The sequence below is a fragment of the Nannobrachium achirus genome (genome assembly GCF_963921795.1).
Source record: "Nannobrachium achirus genome assembly, chromosome: 12".
Classification (NCBI taxonomy): Eukaryota; Metazoa; Chordata; class Actinopteri; order Myctophiformes; family Myctophidae; genus Nannobrachium; species Nannobrachium achirus.
The window spans coordinates 1,746,354-1,768,668 of NC_137832.1; the positions used below are offsets into that span (position 1 = coordinate 1,746,354).

Sequence of the window (22,315 nt, forward strand, 5' to 3'; positions counted from 1 at the left end):
ACTAACCCCACCATGTCAACCAGTCAAACAAACTCTTGACCAAACATTCCAGGAATTATTTTCATCTCTGTTGTTGAATGTTGTGGACAGGATTGTTACATTGAATGGAACTAAAAGCGTCTTAAAGTACAACGAGGACACTTTGCTAGAGGTTTTGCATGGAGAGTCTTTCAGTGTCCGGGTAGCTCACCTTTAGGACCACAAGGTCATGGGTTTGATCCCAAGCAACGCCAACTCAGTGTATGCGTAGGATGGCTTGGTAAATGGTAAATGGTGCATTTATATAGCGCTTTTTAATCCAAAGCGCTTTACATAGATTGTGCATTACATTCACCCATTCACACACACATTCATACACCGGTGGTGGAGGAAGCCATGCAAGGCACCAACCTACTCACCGGAGGCAATTAGGGGTTCAGAGTCTTGCCCAAGGACCCTTCGACATTAACTCAGGGGGAGCCCGGATTCGAACTGGGAACCCTTCGGGATTTATACCCTTCGTGCTCTAATACCAGTTTCTCTACCCCTGAGCTATGCCGCCCCTTGGCTTGAGTGCGGCAAGTAGTTACAGGGAGCTGATGGGAGGTGTGGCGCTCCACCTCCCAGGGGTCTAGAGCAGTGGTTCTCAACCTTTTCAGGCCGCAACCCCCAGAATAATCATATTTGAACTGGGGACTCCCCACCCTGACAAGCACCCTCAAGAGTTGAGGTATTACATTTTGTATAAAACAGTTCCATTGTGAAAATAGCAGTGAGCATGTACATCGGCTATTTTCACAATTTCTGCCTCTAATATTTGACAATATCTGGCCAACGTTTAATTAGTCATTTTAGAGCTATTAAAAAGGCTTTAAATTGTCACTTTAGAAATGTGCAGATACCCTCTATACACTTAAACTGTTGGTTTGTTTACTGTTGAGTGAGAAAACAACATTGTCCATTAAGTTAATCATCTGGGGACCCCCCAAAATAATTTGGGGATCCCCTGGGGGTCCCGGCCCACAGGTTGAGAAGTTATCACTGGTCTAGAGTATTGTAACTAACGGGACAGAGTCCTGTGTGTTACCGTCTGATACTGACAATAAGCCACCTGTTGACCTACGATACTTGTTTTATGTGTTTTAAAAGAGTAATGTTTCCAGAATAAACATGTAAATGAATGTTTATTCACTGTACATGATCACACAGCAAGGGCTGATTCCTATTGGACCAGATGTTACATCATTAGTCACATTTGACCAATAGGATTTTAACTCTTCTTAATGGTTCCCTAGCAGTCCATTCCCTTACGGTTCCCTTGAATCATTCCTTGTTTTATTTAAATGTTATATATAAATAATTTTGGACGTCATTATAATGTGTTCTCAAAGTGAGGTCCTGTAATACTATAATAATGTATCAATAATGACCGTCTCCCCATTGATTATCCCTTACACATTGTTATAGAACTCATTGCTAGAGTGCTCTCCCCGTCTCTTTAATGCTGTCTATTCAAGAGCTCTGTTACTGAACACGCTATAGCAGTGATTACTATCACTTTATAGAGATATTTAACACTTATTTCAACCAAACAAATATCACTAACCCTGGAAGCAAAGGAACCCAGAGCAGTGCTAGTGGTGAGGCAGACTGTAGGGACACGATACAGAGGCACTCTGTCTTCAGGTGAAAAGATGATGATGATGCATTTGAAAGATGAGTGAGGCAGCAACTGACCCACGCGTCTCCACCTTCCCTAGCTTTAAATGAACAGGAATGCTTTTTGCTGTGTGGAGACCCAGCTGGCTGCTACAGAGCCAAAGAATCAGAAAGCTTACATAGTTAATATGAAAATGTAGCTTCATGTGTTTGCTGGATAGCCTACCTGTTGTCTACTGTTATGTCAGTGATGATGGTCAGTCCCCGTCTCTGTGGACAGTTCAGAAACCTTCCTACCTGTGGCAAGCTAATACAAACAGCAGGCTTTCTCTTCCTGGAAAGTTGGCATGCTGCTATATGATAGAAGCTGTTGTTTCGCATTCATTATAAAATACATGATATGCAGGTTTCTGAACTGTCCACAGCCCTCCTCTGAGAGACAGACCGAGTAGACAAAAATGTCAAGGACCAATTGTATGAAGAGAGGTGCTTTCTTATAAGTGCTCCTTTTAACAAGAACAACTAGACTGCACTGTCCAGGTGCCAACTTGTGCCTTGTGCACTTGTGGCCATGTATGGCCTATGTGTGCGCTAGCAGAGCGTGCCTTGCTGGACCACCAGACATTGACGCCGCACACAAAATCACAGAACGAGTACTTGCGCAATCTGCTGGCACAATTAACAATATTTGTTCTGGCAAACAGTAGCAATGTCTGATTAGGTTTAACTGAACATTCTGAAGTGTCAGGTCAGTTGGTGGTCAGTTACTGGCCAGACAGACAGACAGTTAGTGTCCACTAACTGACCAGTAATGGTCAGTTAGTGGACGGTTGAAGAGGCCAGACAAACAGCAGGAAGCTTCATTCTGTCATTGACTCCAGTGGTTCTGGTTCAAGGACCCCCAAATTAACATGTGTTTGAACGCAGACCCCCATATGAAAATATTTTGTAGGCTACCAGGGACCTCCAAGTGAAGACTGTGTTTGAAAAGAATATATAAAAAAAGAATTGTGAAAATAGCGTATTTTCTAACATGTAAAATAGGGTTTAAACAGATCCTCATTTGGCTGGGGACCATGTGAAACCCCCTCAAGGACCCCTGGGGGTCCCCGGACCCCACTTTGAAAACCACTAATTTAACAGATGAAGGCGGAGCTTCATTCCATGTATGAACAGACGCTGTTGTTTTGACTGACAGCTGTCCTGTCCTATCACAAGGCGGCTATAGCCTACATTAATGAATGACACCTTTTTTTCCTGCTTGTTTTTTTTTTTCTGTAAAATAATAACAATGATGATAATGTATCATGCTTCTTCAGATTATTTTATATTTATGTAATTATTTTCTTCAGCTGTACTGTACATTGTACAACCATGTGGATGCAGTTATTTGTAAATAAAGAATATATATATACAGTACATACTGAATTATGTGGGTTTTTAAGCACCTAATGGTTTATGACGTTGCAAATAGGCGATATGTAGCCTCACGTAGCCAGGCTTACTCATCTGTGAAGAGAAAAGCCTGGTTACAATATGAGGCTGAGAGACAGCATAGAACCGTGCTGCGACTTCTACCGTGAGAATCTTTCCGGATGATGTCTTTTTTTCACAGTGCGGTGTTCCAGCAAACGTATTCACCACTGGGGAAAAATAAAACTGTTCTACTTCTCCCGCCCCTTCGGTTGCACTCGTAAAGAAATATCAAAACAAAACATGGATTCTGATAAAGTTACACCTATTAAGAGAGATTTAAGAGCTATAATCTATTTAGTTTTGTTTCGCTGGCAGAGACCTGCACTGCGTGACGTAACGTCTCTTAACCACAGCACTTCCGCCACTTCAGTTATGCAGCCCAAAGCGCATATTGTGGCCAGGGTGGGCGATATGCCTGTCATTGTCATTTGGAAATGAATACAATCAGTGAGAGCGAGAGGCCCCTACATTAAGTTATACCAGTAAGACTCCCTAATCGGGAGATAAGCGACCGTCAGGTCACATGTATACACAAATGAGGGGTGGGGTGTCCGCGTTGCCTTGGCGGACAAATAGGTACCGGCCCTGGCTCTCCCGGACGCTCCTAGCCCGAGTTACGGCATTTTATGTGAGCTGCAGTGGAGGGGGTCCTCCACTGGGGGCGTCAACACTTTTGCATCCGTTCTGGAGCACCAGGAGTGGGTGGTCCCCGGGAATTCCCCGTGAGCAGCCCAGTTGGGGTGGTCATTTGGTCATTTTTGCACATTTGGTCGTTTTTTACACTTGGGGGTCCCCCAGGGAGCAGGGGGTCCCTGGAGCTCCGGGGGTCCTTGGAGGTTGTAGTTTGGCAGGTAAGGAGTGTGTGTGCAAAATGTGGCATGGATGGGGGCAACGGTTGTGGAGATATGAGCAGGGCAAAAGTGTGACGTGTGACACCTGGGGGTCCCCCAGGGACCTGGGGGTCCCTGGAGCTGCGGGGGTCCTTGGAGGTTGTAGTTTGGCAGGTAAGGAGTGTGTGTGCAAAACTTGGCATGGATGGGGGCAACGGTTGTGGAGATATGAGCAGGGCAAAAGTGTGACTGACTGACTCACTCACTCACTCACTCACAGACGGACAGCCGGTGGAGGTTTTGGTAGTAAATGCGACCTGACGGTCGCAATAATTCACATAAACCTTATCCGTCTCAGATGAAGACCACTGGTCTGGACGTGTGCAGCCGGCTTTGGTTTCAAATGCAAGGGCTTGTCTTGATATGCTCCGTTGTGCACCGAAAACTCACATGGCGTCGTGCTACCATACACTGTGAGCTTGCAGATCTGCCATTATGAGTGCGTGACGCCACACTCAACTAAGTGCAGTCAAGCCTTTCTAGACGCAGCGTTCAGCATGGAGTAAGAGGACAATTATTACAACATAAAACACTGTGTTCAAGTTCAGCAGAGTTAATACTGTATGAGTGAAATGTAAGAAAACATGTTTCTGATTCCTTTATTGATACATTGTGTCATTCCAATCAAACCAAGCAAATTAAAGCCAAAATCAACATCAAACCATTCATGGTCAGGGGTGCAGATCCCAGGGAGCTAGAATTCCTCTAATAACGTCTTTAGAAATAAATGATGTCATTTAAAATATATGTTTAATAGAAGCTGATTCCACTTTAGAAATCATTCTCACATACAGTAAACACAATACTTTATGAAGGGTTTGTTTCCTGATCATTAACAACATACTGTAGACAGGTTAATGTGTCTGTTGTTAAGTCATGTGATGTTGACCTATAATGTATTATTTAGATCATAACATATTAGTTAGTTTAAAATCTTAGTGTTGGTGATTTTATTGATGAGAAGATTCATTGTTTGTGGTTCCTCTCTAAGTTGTACTGAGATCTGCTCCTCTGCTCATGATTACATATTGTAAATGATTACATAATTATTACATATAAATGATTAATTAATATAAATGAGTGCATGTCATCACTGTTTACCATTCATTTCCTAGACTGTGACAGCCCACCATTATCTAAACCGGGTCCAGCCATAAGGTCTAGGTCCACCCATCACCTCAGACCACCCTAGAGGCTCTAGGTCCACCCATCACCTCAGACCACCCTAGAGGCTCTAGGTCCACCCATCACCACAGACCACCCTAGAGGCTCTAGGTCCACCCATCACCTCAGACCACCCTAGAGGCTCTAGGTCCACCCATCACCTCAGACCACCCTAGAGGCTCTAGGTCCACCCATCACCTCAGACCACCCTAGAGGCTCTAGGTCCACCCATCACAGGGAAACAGTGATGTCATAATGATCGTAACACATTAATTATCACACATTATAAATGATTACATAATAAATGGCTCATGGTCAATTATAAAACAATAAAACCTTTTTCACAAACATGGCTGACTGACTTCCATTCAGATGATATTAATATTTATGTTATGAACAACTCTGATCATTTATTTAATGTTTTAATACAATTTATTACACTGTTTGGTTGTATGCTTGATTCTGATTGGTCAGTCACTGTATTCAGCTGTCTTTTGATTCATGACCACTGAATGCTGAACTCAAAAACAGACTTCCGTTGTTTTCCGAGGTGACCGTGTTGCACTGGACGCACCTGGCATGAATTAATGGAATACTTATTATTATTTTTTGTTACTTTTGGCTCAAGTATTAATTTCTTTATTAAGTAAGTATTTTGTTTAAAAGACACATTTGTGAAAAAGGTTGATGATGTCATCACTGTGCTGCTGCTATGACTATTTAAAAGCTGATTGGACACACATGTATTTCCTCCTCTCTCCACCAGAGGGCCTCTCTGTAAACACATCCAGGTGTTCTGTGAAAAGACAATGAAACAATAAGAATCAGATATTATTTATTAACTGTGTTCAAATGTAAACACAACCTTCCCTTATAATAGTAAATCAATCATTCATACATTACTAGTTAATGTGTTGTTCATCACTTGTTAAATGATTGTTATGTTGTAATGATTTAAAACTATGCTATAAATAGTTAATAGATCATGAACAAGTTATTAGTAAACTATAAACTATGCTATAAACAGTTAATAGATCATGAACAAGTTATTAGTAAACTAGTTAAAAAGCTAAGCTCCCAGCATCCTCCCTGTAACTACAGTAACCATCAGAGTAGAAACAACTCAACAACATGTGATCAATACTTTGTCAACAGTCAGTGTTGTATTGATCATTCAGTCCATTCTAACAACATGTGATCAATACTTTGTCAACAGTCAGTGTTGTATTGATCGTTGCACGCGGCACCACGCCGTCCGCAAAGAGAGTTTTCAGGATCATCGATAAAAAAACAACCCTTAATTTCACACCTCAACCAAGTTTACAAAATCTATGCATTGTGAGACCTGTAGTTTAGCTGTTAAAAGACGTGTGCATGATGTTTAAATAGCGTCCCACTGGAGACAGATTCACCAATAATTTGTAAATAGTTTATCTCAGTAGATTCTCATTTAAAATAAATGTTTATTTGATTGATTATACTATTGATGAATCAATACATCTGACCACATTGTCTACAGTGTGGTCTAATGCAACAGCTAATTTATTTGATAATTAATTCATATTGTAAGATATTCAGTTAGCTATATCTGTGAAGATCAATGTTCAAAGTGATTGAAGTTTTAATTAGTTATCCTAGTCTGGTTGTTTCACTTCTTACACAAGCATGTGTTCTAGTTTTATACACTTTTATACATTTTAAATAAAAGTGATTAAAAAGAAAGAGGAAGTGAACCTGGATGTGTGGGAGGAGTCTAAAGATTGTCATTAGTTGTCGGCACCAGAACACGACCTGGTAGAAGAAGAAGAGAGACAGTTAAAACACACAGTCAGACAGTTAATATTCTTTTGATATATTGTATTGATAATTATGTTTAATTAATGTCAATCAATGTTTGTGACACTGGTGTTAAAGTTAAATGTGACAACATAGAGTATATTTTGACCTCCAACTAGGTCGTCTAAACTGGTCTAAACCGGTTCAGGTTCTAAACCCATAGAAACCAGTTTAGGCCTAAAAGTTTAAGTTTCAAGTTTAAGTTCAGGTTTCTTTGTTTGTATTTCTGTGATTGACAGTTCCACAAGTCTGTTGATCTGACCTCATGTCCTCCACTGATAGTTAATTAATAATGAAACATGTCAATGAAACTTGTTCGTGACTACTAATTGAAGCCGAGGCCGAATTGCACGAAAGACCCCTGACAGCACATGGTTGGTTCTACAGACTCCAAATTTCGCACGCAGATAGCTCAGATCTTTGCCTACGTTCTTAGCTAGGCCTCGACCCGACCCGATATGCGGTTTTCCGGAACCAACGCGAAAGGTTCGAAATCTCCATATGCGGAGTCCTGACTACTAATTGAAGCCAATGGACGCCGAATCCGAATTGGCCCGAATCGCATGAAAGAGCCCTGACAGCACATGGTTGGTGCTACAGACTCCAAATTTCGCACACATATAGCTCAGACCTTTGCCTACGTTCTTAGCTAGGCCTCGACCCAACCCGATACACAGTTTTCCGTATCCGGCACGAAAGGATCGGAATCTCCGTATGCGGAGATGACTGACATCGGGCTGTTCCAGAGCAAGCGCTGACTCATTGTGACATCACTTAAAAGGCTCTGACATCACGTATGCTACATGAGTCAACCAAAAATCTCTCTGAGTGTGGCATAAACTAAAGTCTTTCTTCCTCTCACTTTGAGGTGAGCAAAGTTCAGGGTGCTCTTCAGAGCGGTTGGGTTCAGGGGAATTAGCGGGCTGTGTCTTTAAGAGAACCAGGTGAATAATGTGGATAAGCCCGGGCAGTTCCCCAGGCAAACAGATGGTCAAAACGGGTCCTATGATAACAGGTATAATGCGGTTTGCATTAAAGGGCGGGGCATTCATTCCCTATTTACATCATTCCCAAGTTGGCCAGGTTGCCGACTAGACGCTCGGCCGCCCAAAGGGCGGCCAAGCTTCTAGTCATATTAATTAAACATGCTAATTAACCATGTTAATCACCTCTCTTCTTCCACTGGAAGTAGATGAATCCAGTCAGGAACAAGACCAGACCCAGAACCAGACCTGATGCTCCGATGGCCAGCTGGTTCTTCACTGACTCTGGCATGGAGTCATCTGATGATAGAAATATGATAAGATATTAATTATATGATATTATTACAGTTTATTAAAACACCTTGTTCTTCACTGCCTCTGGCATGGAGTCATCTGATAATAGAACAACAGACGACACAGACATTGTGAGTCTGTTAAATAATGAGTCCAGTCTGGAGACTCTAAATACAGCTAAATCCATACATACATAAATACATCCAAAACAGAGGATATGATTATAGATTTTAGAAGACATGTCTCAACTTTATACTATGAGGATTATAAACCAGAGTGTAGAATGTGTATTAATAGGAATCTTTATACTATGATGATTATAAACAGACTGTGTAATGTGTATTAAGAGGAATGTTGGGACAGAGTCATAGACTTCTCAGAGTCTTTGCTCCCTGCCAGGGAATCCAATCCCAACCTCCCAATCTTAGAGCAGACACTTGTGAATGCAATTTCTCAACCTCCATTTACCATTGATATTAATCCACCATTTACCATTGATATCAATGCACCATTTACCAACACACACTCCTTGGCTGGCAAACCACAACCTCCGCCCCTGATTTCTCACATGCCCCTCTTCTAGCGCCACCATGAGGTTGCTTATACATGCGACCTGACGGTCGCTCCCGATTAGGGAGTCTTACTGGTATTAATGCTCCATTTACCATTGATATGAATTCGAAGATAATTATCTGCAGTCATTACACTAGTGAACAAAGATGATTACAGAAGATTATAGTAGATTACAGTAGTAATAGATTACAGTAGTAATAGATTACAGTAACAGTCCATCATGATAGGTATGATTATAGTAGATTACAGTATAATAGATTACAGTAGTGATAGATTACAGTAATAGATTACAGTAACTGACCCCAGTCCATCATGATAGGTGCGGTCAGGCTGGGATGTTCAACCATGCATGAGATCTTCTCTCCTGATCTGTAACACACACACACACACACACACACACACACACACACACGCACGCACGCACGCACATACACACACACGCACACACACGCACGCACGCACGCACACACACACACACACACACACACACACAGGATACAGATCATGGACACAGGAAGCATCATCTCCTCCATATATGGTCACTGCCAGACAGTTATCACAGACACTGAACAGAATTCAACCAATGCCTTGTCAGCTCTTGGCTTATTGGGCATTTCTGCAATCTGCAACTGATTTATGGACATATAGAGGTGGCTACTCCTTGGAAACGGCTACGCAGTCTCAATGCTGTACTATTACTGGAAATATACTGCTCAAAACTGTCTCAAAGCTACTGGAAATAGACTGGAAAAACTGTTAGGTGTGTACCTGGGTGTGTATTTATATGTATAGGTGTCTATTAGGTGTGTACCTGGGTGTGCATTTATATGTATAGGTGTCTATTAGGTGTGTACCTGGGTGTGTACTCCAGGTAGGAGTGGTACTGGTACCAGTAGGCGTGTGTATTTCTATGTATTGGTGTTTGTTACATACTTGGGTGTGTACTCCAGGTAGGAGTGGTACTGGTAGTACCAGTCTCCATCAGACAGCTCATAAGAGGAAGTGACATCAGAGGTGGTCTCTTCTCCGTCTCTCAGCCAGGTGACGATGATCACTTTAGGATAGAAGTTGTAGGAGCTGCACTGCAGCATGTGAGTGTGTTTACCACCAGGGGGTGACACTGACTTCAGTCTCACAGTAGGCTCCACTGGAAGAACAAGAACAATAGAAGTAGATATAGGGTTACAAAGAGGAACAAAGCAGGCTCTTTGTGTCTCCATAGGGAACAAAGCAGGCTCTTTGTGTCTCCATATGGAACAAAGGGCTCTTTGTGTCTCCATAGGGAACAAAGGGCTCTTTGTGTCTCCATAGGGAACAAAGCAGACTCTTTGGCCCTCATTTATCAATGTGGTGCAGATCAAAATTTTGGCGTACACCTGTAGTACATTTTGAGATTGAATTAGACTGAAAATAATTGCGCGAATCCAGAAGAAGTGGTTGAGAGAACTCAGAGAAGCCGGCAGTGGAGGTTCTTCAGTAGATTTATTGAAGAATACATGAATCCAGGATGGAGCCCTTGCTCAAGCAGCCTTTCGGCTTGACTTGAGTCACTCATTATGACAACATTTCAAGACAGCTTTTGTACCACATGCATGTAGAACAGGGTGGTCACCATTTGCTCGTCGAGTCAACCTGAATAGATCAAACGTTTTCTTCATCAACATACTCCATTGTCTTTAAGCAAGCCTTGCATAGTAAGTAAGTTTACCAAACAGTGGGCACTGTTGAACAAAAGAGGTGTTATCTCTCCCTCTCTCTATAGAGATCAATGAATATCACCCTGGTTCCCGTGGACTCCAGAGCAGACAGTGACAACATACAAAGAAATATGGGATTATTAATTTTGCCAGATTCACATCACTCCGAAATTTAGGCAAGTCTCTGCATTTATCACTTCAACGTGAGTTTGACGTTGGCGTATGGTAGAATCAAATCTCACGTCAGGTTCTGAGGTGGTGTAGGATTCATCTTACACCCCTTTTTCCATTGTAGACATGCGGATGTATATATTTAACACACTAATAAATAATCCTTGTGAAAATAGCCTATAACATTTTATTAAAGCATATTATAGGCTATCATGGACATGCACGCTGATTTTATTTCCAAGTTACAATGACAAGCAATTAAAATCTAGTGATATGGAAGCAATCTAACACAAGTGCTTTTACAGTCATTCAGATAAGATTGCCGATCTGGCTCAGAAGAAGCTGTCAGTCGGAAGCGGCGCAGCGCTTCTTTTCGTGGACCGTGAGGTATCCAACTTAGTGAAGTGTGTCCTAACAACGTCAAAGTCACGTTGAAATGATAAATGCAGAGCCTAGCCTAAATTTCTGTGTACGCCCAAATTTCTTGCTGCACCACGTTGATAAATGAGGGCCTTTGTGTCTCCATAGGGAACAAAGCAGACTCTTTGTGTCTCCATAGGGAACAAATAAAGAGACAAAGCTGACTCTTTGTGTCTCCATAGGGAACCACTGCTGGTCAAATTATTGGCTTAGGAATGAGACAAAAACTAAACAATCTCCATGAAGTCTCGATGGGGTGTAAATAATGTTCATGTCATTATCAGTAATAGTGTACTACTATTACTAATACTATATTACTATATATTTACTAATAATAATTAATATTAATTAATATTTACTAATAGTAATAGTAAATGTCAGTATTTGGCCATCAGATGGCGCCAGAGACCAATGTCTGTCTGAATAGTGTAGCTTCTACATTATTCTATTTTCTACAGTGTAGACAATTATATAATTTAATTTAAACATTACGTTAAATAATAAAAGTGCTTTACATTAACAACAATAGAATTTAATGAAAGTAGAAGCGATACAATGAAATAGAATTAGAATAGTATTTAAAAATACTATCAAGTAGGCTAGTTAAATCACATATACTGTATGGAGGTGAGTTTTAGCTGCTTCTTTAAAAAGTTAATTTAACTACATTAACTTAAACCTGGGGCCTAGAATCCAATTACTTTATACTGTAACTGGTCCAACAACACTGTCAACATGTGACTTGTTGTGAGCTTGTAGATCTATTTCCACAGCGTGACACTGTCATATGACAAAGTATAAATCAGGCTTAAAGGTTTGAGAGAATTTGAAAGGTTTCTCAGCAGACAGCAGACAATGTTTTATAATCATTCAAAGATCAATATCAACACCATTTATCATCTCTGAATATTATTAAGATTTATTATGATATCATGTTATAGTTTATGAGGTGATGAGTGTTGAGTGCTGCTCTGAGATCAGCTCACCTCTCTTGTCCAGAACATTGCGGTAGTAGGTCTCAATGTTGCGTTTGCAGAATTTCTCTCGCTGTGATCTGAACATAGCCAGTCGCCCAGGATCTTTATTGGCACGCTCTGCCTGCTTCACACCAAACTCAGTGTATCCAACATACTGATCCAATCTGCTGTCCCACCGGAGGATCTCATCATTATTGAAATATGATGACTGTATGAACTGTATGTCCTCCATATCACTGGAGTTGAACACACAGTGGGAAGCTACAGAGTATAGATATCCATCTGGAAATAGAAAATTCCAAATATCATTAATGTTCAGTTTTATTATCTGTATAATATCAACACAGTGTGAATGTTTGAATTATTAAGTAGGCTGATTAACTCTTCTACTGCCAGATTATTTATTTATTTATTGGGTCTGGTGCCATCAAAAAGCGGCTTACCTTTGCGATGTTATAGTAGATAGATAGACATTTCTTTTTTTTTTTTTCTTTTTTTTGATTGTGCAATAGTGCACTTTGGTCTGCCAGGCAGCAGAGGGCGGCGTCATGTGAGAATGAATGTGAATTTGCCTGTTATGTGTTGCCGTACATTCAGACCAGTCACTGGCCACAGAGCCTCCGGGCCAGAGGAAATCAACAAGGAAGTGAATTGGTCTCCGTTGATGTTAACGCATAATGGATTTTTTACACCATCACCGCGGAAAATGTGTTTACAGTACACGGCCGCGCGACCCCTCATCAGCTTACAGTCATCAGACGAACGAACCGAACGAGCGCCGTATTGGCATCGAGGTTCTGTAAAAAATGGGGCGAACGTTAACGTTCAAAGCGTGGGGAGAGTTAAATGAAGTTTACCTGCTCCATGGAAGCAGATGAAAGTCAGTGAAACACAGAGCCAGAGATGAGATGAAGTCATGATGAGTTGAGATGTTTCAGAGTTTAGTTGAAGTGTTGATGAGTTGAGATGTTTCAGAGTTTAGTTGAAGTGTTGATGAGTTGAGATGTTTCATAGTAGGGCAGGAGAGAGGGGTCTACCAGCACCCCAATGACATGTTTTCGAAACCTGTTTTTTTTGGACCGTTATGATGTCTAGTTATGATTTCTGCTTGTTGCCGTCGCCAACTAATGCCCCATGGGGTTCATTTTTAACCTTTTCTCACAACTATTCCCAATCTGAACCATACAATGGTCATAACAGAAAATGCCATAACGCTTGATGTAAACAACCTACAGGGACAAATGAACACACTTTTCTATATGATTTTGACCCAGGGAATTAATTAAAGTGGTTATTTTTAACATTTAAGCACATCTTGACCCTATTTCAGGACAGAAACTGCGAAAAATAACCCAAAATTGTTCAAAACACGTCTATACTTCTCTTTGTACAGATAAATTAAGGTGTATTCTTTTTATACCACAGGTTTTTTAGGACCCTTATGATGTCTAGTTATGATTTCTGCTTGTTGCCGTGGTCAACTAATGTCCCATGGGGTTAATTTTTAACCTTTTCTCACAACTATCCCCAATCTCAACCATACAATGGACATAACAGAAAATGCCATCACTCTTGATGTAAACAACCTACAGGGACAAATGAACACACTTTTCTATATGATTTTGACACAAGGAATTCATTTCCGGCATCATTTTTTACATTAAAGCACATCTTGACCCTATTTCAGGACAGAAACAGCAAAAAACGACCAGAAATGTTCAAAACACATCTATATTTCTCTTTGTACAAATACATTAACGTGTATTCTTTTTATACCACATGTTTTTTAGGACCCTTATGGTGTCTAGTTATGATTTCTTCTTGTTGCCGTGGTCAACTAATGTCCCATGGGGTTCATTTTTAACCTTTTTACATCTATCCCCAATCTGGACCATACAATGGACATAACAAAATGCCTTAACTCTTGAAGTAAACAACCTACAGGGACAAATGAACACATTTTTCTATATGATTTTGACACAAGGAATTTATTTACGTCATCATTTTTAACATTCAAGCACATCTTGACCCTATTTCAGGGCAGAAACAGCGTAAAACGTCCAGAAAATGTTCAAAAACATCTATATTTCTCTTTGTACATATAAATATTAAGGTGTATTCTTTTTATACCACTTGTTTTTTGAACCCTAATGGTGTCTAGACAATATTGCTTCTTGTTGCCGTGGTCAATCAACGTGGCTTGGGGTTCATTTTAACCCTTTCTTACACCTATCCCCAAAACAAAACATAAGATGGAGATAATAGAAAATACCATATTATATTATTATTAAGATTCAAGCACATTTTGACACTACTTCATGGCAGAAACTGCAAAAGATTTGCAGAAAATATTCAAATCACATCTTTATCTCTATATCTATATTCTCTTTGTACAACATTTCTAGGGTTAGGGTCCCATGGGGTTCATGTTTTTTCCCCAGATATGTTTTTGGGCTTTTATGCCTTTATTGACAGGACAGTAGACTGACAGGAAACAGGGAGAGAGAGTGACACGCAGCAAATCTGGACGGGCTCGGGGATCGAAACAGCGACCCACCGCAGGCTACACAAAGCCTACTGTATGTGGGATGCGGCCCAGACCATTTTGAATCGATGTCCGTAAGTTATCAAAGAACAATTTCACTGGTCAGTGTCTTCCATCTCATCAAACTCCACCTCATCCTCTTCCGATATCATCATCATTATCATCACTGAGGACAGCCAACAGGTCAATGAGAGATTGGGGAAGAATTGGCCCACAAGACCAGACAGGCTCCAAAGTCCATCCTTCCGTCTTCTGCCACCCCTGACCTTCGTCATAGGTTTAGGCCCCCACAAGATTGGCTCAGCTGCTGGCTTGTAACAGGCCACTCACTCTATAGTTCACCCGCTGGATGTGGGGGATGAGCATATTGGCAGATGGGCAGGTGGGCAAAATGCACTCTAGACCTGCTGAAGAGGGTCTCGTCTTCTCCCACCAGTTTATTCAGCATCTTGCTCCTACCATAGTTCACTGATGTATCACATGCTTGATTTTACATCACACACGCGAAGGCTTCCAGCTGCTCCTGCACTTCCGGCTTCAACTTACACTCATCGCCAAGCATTTCTCTCAAAATGTTGCATTATGTATAATGCAACATTTTGAGAGACCATATTTAGCAATAATCGAAACAATCATTCTACAGCCGGCTGGGCAATGAGTGTAAGTTGAAGCCGGAAGTGCAGGAACAGCTGGAAGCCTTCACGTGTGTGATGTAAAATCAAGCACGCGAGACATCAGTCGACCAGGCTAGGAGCAAGATGCTGAATGAACTGGTGGGTGAAGACGAGACCCTCTGCAGCAGGTCTAGAGTGCATTTTGCCTGCCTGCCCCTCTGCCAATATGCTCATCCCCCACATCCAGCGGGTGACTATAGAGTGAGTGGCCTGTTACAAGCCAGCAGCTGAGCCAATCTTGTGGGGGCCTAAACCTATGACGAAGGTAAGGGGTGGCAGAAGACGGAAGGATGGACTTTGGAGCCTGTCTGGTCTTGTGGGCCAATTCTTCCCCAATCTCTCATTGACCTGTTGGCTGTCCTCAGTGATGATAATGATGATGATATCGGAAGAGGATGAGGTGGAGTTTGATGAGATGGAAGACACTGACCAGTGAAATTGTTCTTTGATAACTTACGGACATCGATTCAAAATGGTCTGGGCGCATCCCACATACAGTAGGCTTTGTGTAGCCTGCGGTGGGTCGCTGTTTCGATCCCCGAGCCCGTCCAGATTTGCTGCGTGTCACTCTCTCTCCCTGTTTCCTGTCAGTCTACTGTCCTGTCAATAAAGGCATAAAAGCCCAAAAACATATCTGGGGAAAAAACATGAACCCCATGGGACATGAGTTGGGCAACACTACTAAATCTTGACACTAGACACCATTAGGGTACTAAGAAACATGACGTGTGACCTTAGAAATGTTGTACAAAGAGAATATAGATATAGAGATATAGATGTGATTTGAATATTTTCTGCAAATCTTTTGCAGTTTCTGCCATGAAGTAGTGTCAAAATGTGCTTGAATCTTAATAATAACCACGTTAATGAGTTCCTTGGGTGCAAATTATGTGGGAAAATGTGTTGATTTGTCTCTGTATGTTGTTTACTTCAAGAGTTATGGTATTTTCTATTATCTCCATCTTATGTTTTGTTTTGGGGATAGGTGTAAGAAAGGGTTAAAATGAACCCCAAGCCACGTTGATTGACCACGGCAACAAGAAGCAATATTGTCTAGACACCATTAGGGTTCAAAAAACAAGTGGTATAAAAAGAATACACCTTAATATTTATATGTACAAAGAGAAATATAGATGTTTTTGAACATTTTCTGGTCGTTTTACGCTCTTTCTTCCCTGAAATAGGGTCAAGATGTGCTTGAATGTTAAAAATGATGACGTAAATAAATTCCTTGTGTCAAAATCATATAGAAAAATGTGTTCATTTGTCCCTGTAGGTTGTTTACTTCAAGAGTTAAGGCATTTTGTTATGTCCATTGTATGGTCCAGATTGGGGATAGATGTAAAAAGGTTAAAAATGAACCCCATGGGACATTAGTTGACCACGGCAACAAGAAGAAATCATAACTAGACACCATAAGGGTCCTAAAAAACATGTGGTATAAAAAGAATACACGTTAATGTATTTGTACAAAGAGAAATATAGATGTGTTTTGAACATTTCTGGTCGTTTTTCGCTGTTTCTGTCCTGAAATAGGGTCAAGATGTGCTTTAATGTTAAAGATGATGCCGGAAATGAATTCCTTGTGTCAAAATCATATAGAAAAGTGTGTTCATTTGTCCCTGTAGGTTGTTTACATCAAGAGTGATGGCATTTTCTGTTATGTCCATTGTATGGTTGAGATTGGTGATAGTTGTGAGAAAAGGTTAAAAATTAACCCCATGGGAAATTAGCTGACCACGGCAACAAGCAGAAATCATAACTAGACATCATAAGGGTCCTAAAAAACCTGTGGTATAAAAATAATACACCTTAATTTATCTGTACAAAGAGAAGTATAGACGTGTTTTGATCATTTTTGGGTTATTTTTTGCCGTTTCTGTCCTGAAATAGGGTCAAGATGTGCTTTAATGTTAAAAATGATGCCGGAAATGAATTCCCTGGGTCAAAATCATATAGAAAAGTGTGTTCATTTGTCCCTGTAGGTTGTTTACATCAAGAGTTATGGCATTTTCTGTTATGACCATTGTATGGTTCAGATTGGGAATAGTTGTGAGAAAAGGTTAAAAATTAACCCCATGGGGCATTAGTTGGCGACGGCAACAAGCAGAAATCATAACTAGACATCATAACGGTCCAAAAAAAACAGGTTTCGAAAACATGTCATTGGGGTGCTGGTAGACCCCTCTCTCCTGCCCTACTGAGTTTAGTTGAAGTGTTGATGAGTTGACGTTCTGATGTAGAAATGAACGCTGACTCTCTTATTTAACACTCTCATCAGCCAATGAAAAAACACTATTCACCCTCATCACTTGTTACCAGGTAGACACTAATCCAAAACCACAGCAGTTTGTTTAACATGTTTAATTTAAATAAGTCTAACAGATAAGACTGTATGGATCTAGTTCAGGGCTATTGATATTTGTACATGAGATCTACTATTTCTTTCATTCTTGTGTTGTTATTCATGTCGGCACTGTTTTGAAAATGTTTTGTTTTTATGGTGGATTCCTTAAGTTTTAAATGTTTTGTTTGATTTTGTATTTTTTTGTTTTTTTGTTAGAAGAATCAGAGCTCAATAAGCTAACCTGTTAACCCTTCAAGCTCCGAACCCCCGAACCCCTTTCAGCCCCGCTACAGGCTTTCCGGTTACGGGTAATTACTCACACCACCACCACTTCTGTCCCATATCTGTTGGCAAAATTATTATGATAATTATAATTAGTCAGAAGTCCCAAGCATTTTATAATCTATATAATAGATATCTTTACATTAATCTAAAATATTAATAAATAACCGCTCAATGACTTATAGACATGCACCATGTTTGTGGATGACCGTGAACCAAGCACTGTAGCTAAACAACCCTTTATCACATCTATCAGCTATTAGCAACGGAGATAAACCGGAGACGTGCCCTGGCAGCCAGTGCCATGAAAACTCTTTGGAAGCCGCTGTGGAGTCACCATTCCATAACAAGAGAGACCAAAATACGCATCTACAACAGCTCAATTCTCTCCATCCTCCTCTATGGAGCTGAAACCTGGCCTCTCAACAAGACCCTGGCAGACAGAATTGACGGCTTCGACACCAGAGCACTGCGCACAATAGAGGGGATAACATGGCAGGATCGAGTCTCAAACATCACACTGCGGGAGCGCACCAAACAGCCCCCCTCATCCCTTATGGCAGCTCAGCGGCGGTTGCGATGGTATGGTCACATCAAAAGACTCCCCCCTGATCACCCTACATACGCTATCCTCCACTTCGATCCAAAAGCCGCTGGTTGGAAACGCCCCAGCGGTGCACCACGCACTCGCTGGATTGATGCCATCACCAGGGACCTACACCAAATGGGCCTGTCATTGGATGACGCTGAGCCCCTAGCACTGGATCGACCCAAATGGAGAAGATTGGTGAAACTGATTGGCTCTACGCATGGCGACGTCCCCGCCGCCGAGCAAGAGACCTGATGATGATGATGATGATGATGATGATGATGGAGTAAAAGCACAATATTTGCCTCTGAGATGTAGCGGAGTAGAATTTAAAGTACTGGAAATGGGAAATAATTAATTAAAGTATAAATACCAAAAAATTGTACTTAAAGAGCATGTATAGCAAAATAAATATGATACAAAATGTATTCCCAGTTTTCTCAGATGAAAGAAATCGAAAAATGATGTTTAAAAATGGATGAATATACAATGCAATATTTTTCTGGCCTCTCTGCCAAGGACTGTAGGGGCATGTCCAATGTACAGAATTAAGCCACGCCCATTCGCTCGGTACCCAGGCTTTCATTTTAATTCGCGTTCGGCTCAAAAAGAAATCCTGGGCTAACGTGTTGACATGACAAGCATTGGAAGTGGGCGTTAACCTTCCATTTCCCCAACCAATCAGAGTGCAGGGGGCGTCACTCTAAATGTTGTGACATCAGGGCTCTGAGCTGTGTGCTATGGGGAGCGGGGGGAGGGCGTGTAATGGGGTCAGTTTTGCACTGAAGTTATGTTTTCCTTTTTATGTGTGTGCTTATTTTATCAGTTTTACTTTTGTGGTGTTTTGTTTTGGTGCACAATATTTCTGTGTTGACTGCCCCTAGAAAAGTTCCCACGCCAATAATGGGCAGCTCCGGACAATTACGCTCATCAGCGACGGCTGCGGGAACGCCGCAGGTGTAGAGACTGTTAATTCCCCCCCAGAGCAGAACGCCAGAGAGAGACGGTACACAGAACATGCAACACGCCCGAACGTGAGCAGAGCAGCAGACAGCACGAAAGCAGCAGAACCGAGGAAGTGAGAGACGAGACGAAAAGACAGCCGAGAGAAACAGAAAGACGGTCCGGTACCAGCAGCCAGACAACGGTGCAGCCTGAGCAGTGAAGCAGCCGTGGTTGACGGACGGACTCGGCCATCTCGTCTCATTCAGCGCTTTGACCAGAGGGAGAGAGGGGTGGCCTTACATCCGCAGCAGAGGGGCTAAGTTACAACTTACCCCTCTCTCAAGTTAAGTCTCCTCTACAACTCGCCTATCTCTGCATGTGCTGCCCTGCTTTTAGCCTTAGTTTTTAGTCCTTTTAATTGTCCTTTTATTTTGTTACTGCTCACTGTATAAAGGCTCTGTTTTTGGGACATTTAAGCTCATTTTGTTTACTAGTCCTCACTGTTTTTTCTATTATAAACTACTGCATGCTTTTAGTTCCTTTTAAACTTGAATATTGTTTTATTAGAGTATTATATTTTTTAAGTGTGCAGTGCGTTTGTTTTGAAGTGTAACGGCCAATAGGCCATTTGGGGACGTAGTATTTAAACAGCTATTTTGTTTGATCCATTCAAGGAGGCCTGAGCGAGGAGGAGGACATTGGACAATAATTGGATAAAAGGACTGTGCGTGTGCTGTTCCAAAAGACTGCCGGGAACATTTGTGTAGGCCTACTGTATAGGGAATCAGAAGAAGCCCGTTCATTCTGTTGTTTTTTGTACCTGTCAATTGCCTGTTAATTTTATCTTTTTAATTAACTCAGTATTTTAGCAATAAAACTATTTATTGCACCACTTTTGCTTGATCATTTCTCTGCTCAAACCTGCTAAAAATAACCTGTTTGCACACTATTGAGAAGTACTGAATAGAGTTCCTGGGCTCTCCTCCAGGTGGCGTTGTTGGCAACATTCAAATTTTATACTTTTTAACCTTGCCACAGGTGCACAGATCTGTGAACCAATACATTGTATCCGCTCCTCTCCTTGGAAAGGACCCGGATCATCCAGGCTACATTCACAGTGTCCGTCTGCTCTAATCAAAGAGAAGCATTGGCTGTTATGTTTTAAAGACGTCATGAAATGGCTTTATTGCATTGCAGTATAAGAACTATAGGTTACTAACGTTACCCCAGTTTTAAAGACGAGCAAAGTGACTGTAATTTTTATTTATGAGGGGAATCTGTCCTTTGGACGAACCCTCCACTGTCCGACTTCTACATCAGAATTATAAATGGAGTAACAGAAACACTAATAAAAAACATTTGGTCACAAAAAAAATGGAGTAACAGAAACAGATTTCATCTGCTGTATCCTCATCAAGGTGTGTTCATGTGATGTGGTACATTTTATAAACAATAGCGTTACATATTGTACGGATTTATAGCTGAATCCACCTTTTGTGAACTAGTTAAGCCCTCCGTCGGGCGGACATCCCCGGAACAGGTTTATTTGCAAATACTCAGCATTGGTGCTTTATAATAAAAATTGTTCTTAATGACGACGCTACTGTGTCTTTTTATATGCTTTATTATACGGTAACAATAACACACACTAAATATTCACTATATAAACCTTAGCCCTTTACATCCAGATACTAGGGGTGTAACAATACATTTTAACAATACGATACGCATCACGATACATGGTTGACGATACGATACATGGACGATATTGGTGATACGATACGATTCGATTCAATGATTTAAAATCGATATAGTAACTATTTAGCAAAGAAATTAAATCTGTGTGAAACATGCCAATAGTGCATGTTTTTAAGGGAGAAAACTATTATTGTGGATATAAATAAGTAAACACTGTGATTCTCAAGCAAATACATGGACATTAAACATATGGACAAACCCGCACCTTGACCTGAACACAGAGATTACACACATTTATCGATAGACCAATAGTAGCTATATGGAATGGAAAAGTAATTAAACCCCTCTTTTTCATTTTCGTCAAATTGCTAAATACAAGGCACAAATACTTAGTTTCCATACAATCAATTATTTGCACTGCAAAACGATTCAATACCGATTCTGCATTGTAAAACAATACCGACACGATACAAAGCCAAAACAGTACGATATTTTGCTTTTGCAAACGATATAGTAGATCATTAAAATCGATTTTTCAATTCAGTTACTATATCGTTACACCCTTACCAAATACGTTTTCTTTAGCCCGCCACGCGGTGCTGACTTAATAATGCCTAAACTCACAGGTTATGGTCATTTAAACTAACTAACAATATTGCCTGGTTACAGAAGTCCCATTCCTTCCTCACCCCAAACACTAGATTAGGTATTTTTACTGCACTCTACAATAGGAAAAAAGCACAATGGCACAGATACAAATGCAATTTTGACATCACTACAATAATACAAGTTACATCATTATATTTACCATTGGCCCATCCGATAAATATCATCAGTTCAGTCCTTATCTATGGAGGCTCTGCTTGTCATGCTGACTTATCGAATCTGGAATTCTTCATTGCATGAGCTTTTGAAACCTTCTATGGTCTTAAAGGAGTAATTCACCCCCAAAATGACTTATTCTCCATTGATTACTCACCCCAGTAGGCTAAGTGTCAAAACAGGTTTTTCCGCCTGGCTTGGCCCGGTCACCTCCTGTGGAGAATGAATGCTTAACCAACGACCCTTCTTTCTACCATACCCCCAGACTTCTCAAATTACACTGGTTGAAATAGC

General features: G+C 41.0%; 1 protein-coding gene across 1 annotated transcript in view; it reads right to left on the minus strand.

Annotated features, from left to right (window-relative positions):
- Positions 1 to 8,165: 8,165 nt before the first annotated feature.
- Positions 8,166 to 22,315, minus strand: part of LOC308294967 (H-2 class II histocompatibility antigen, E-Q beta chain-like) — a gene marked incomplete at both ends in the record, with an annotated part of 93,924 nt that continues 79,774 nt past the window's right edge. Inside the window, 2 exons of the mRNA XM_080737903.1 lie at positions 8,166 to 8,287; positions 9,156 to 9,223. Of these exons, the coding sequence (XP_080594029.1) occupies positions 8,166 to 8,287; positions 9,156 to 9,223 (190 nt within the window). The remainder of the gene's footprint in view (positions 8,288 to 9,155; positions 9,224 to 22,315) is intronic.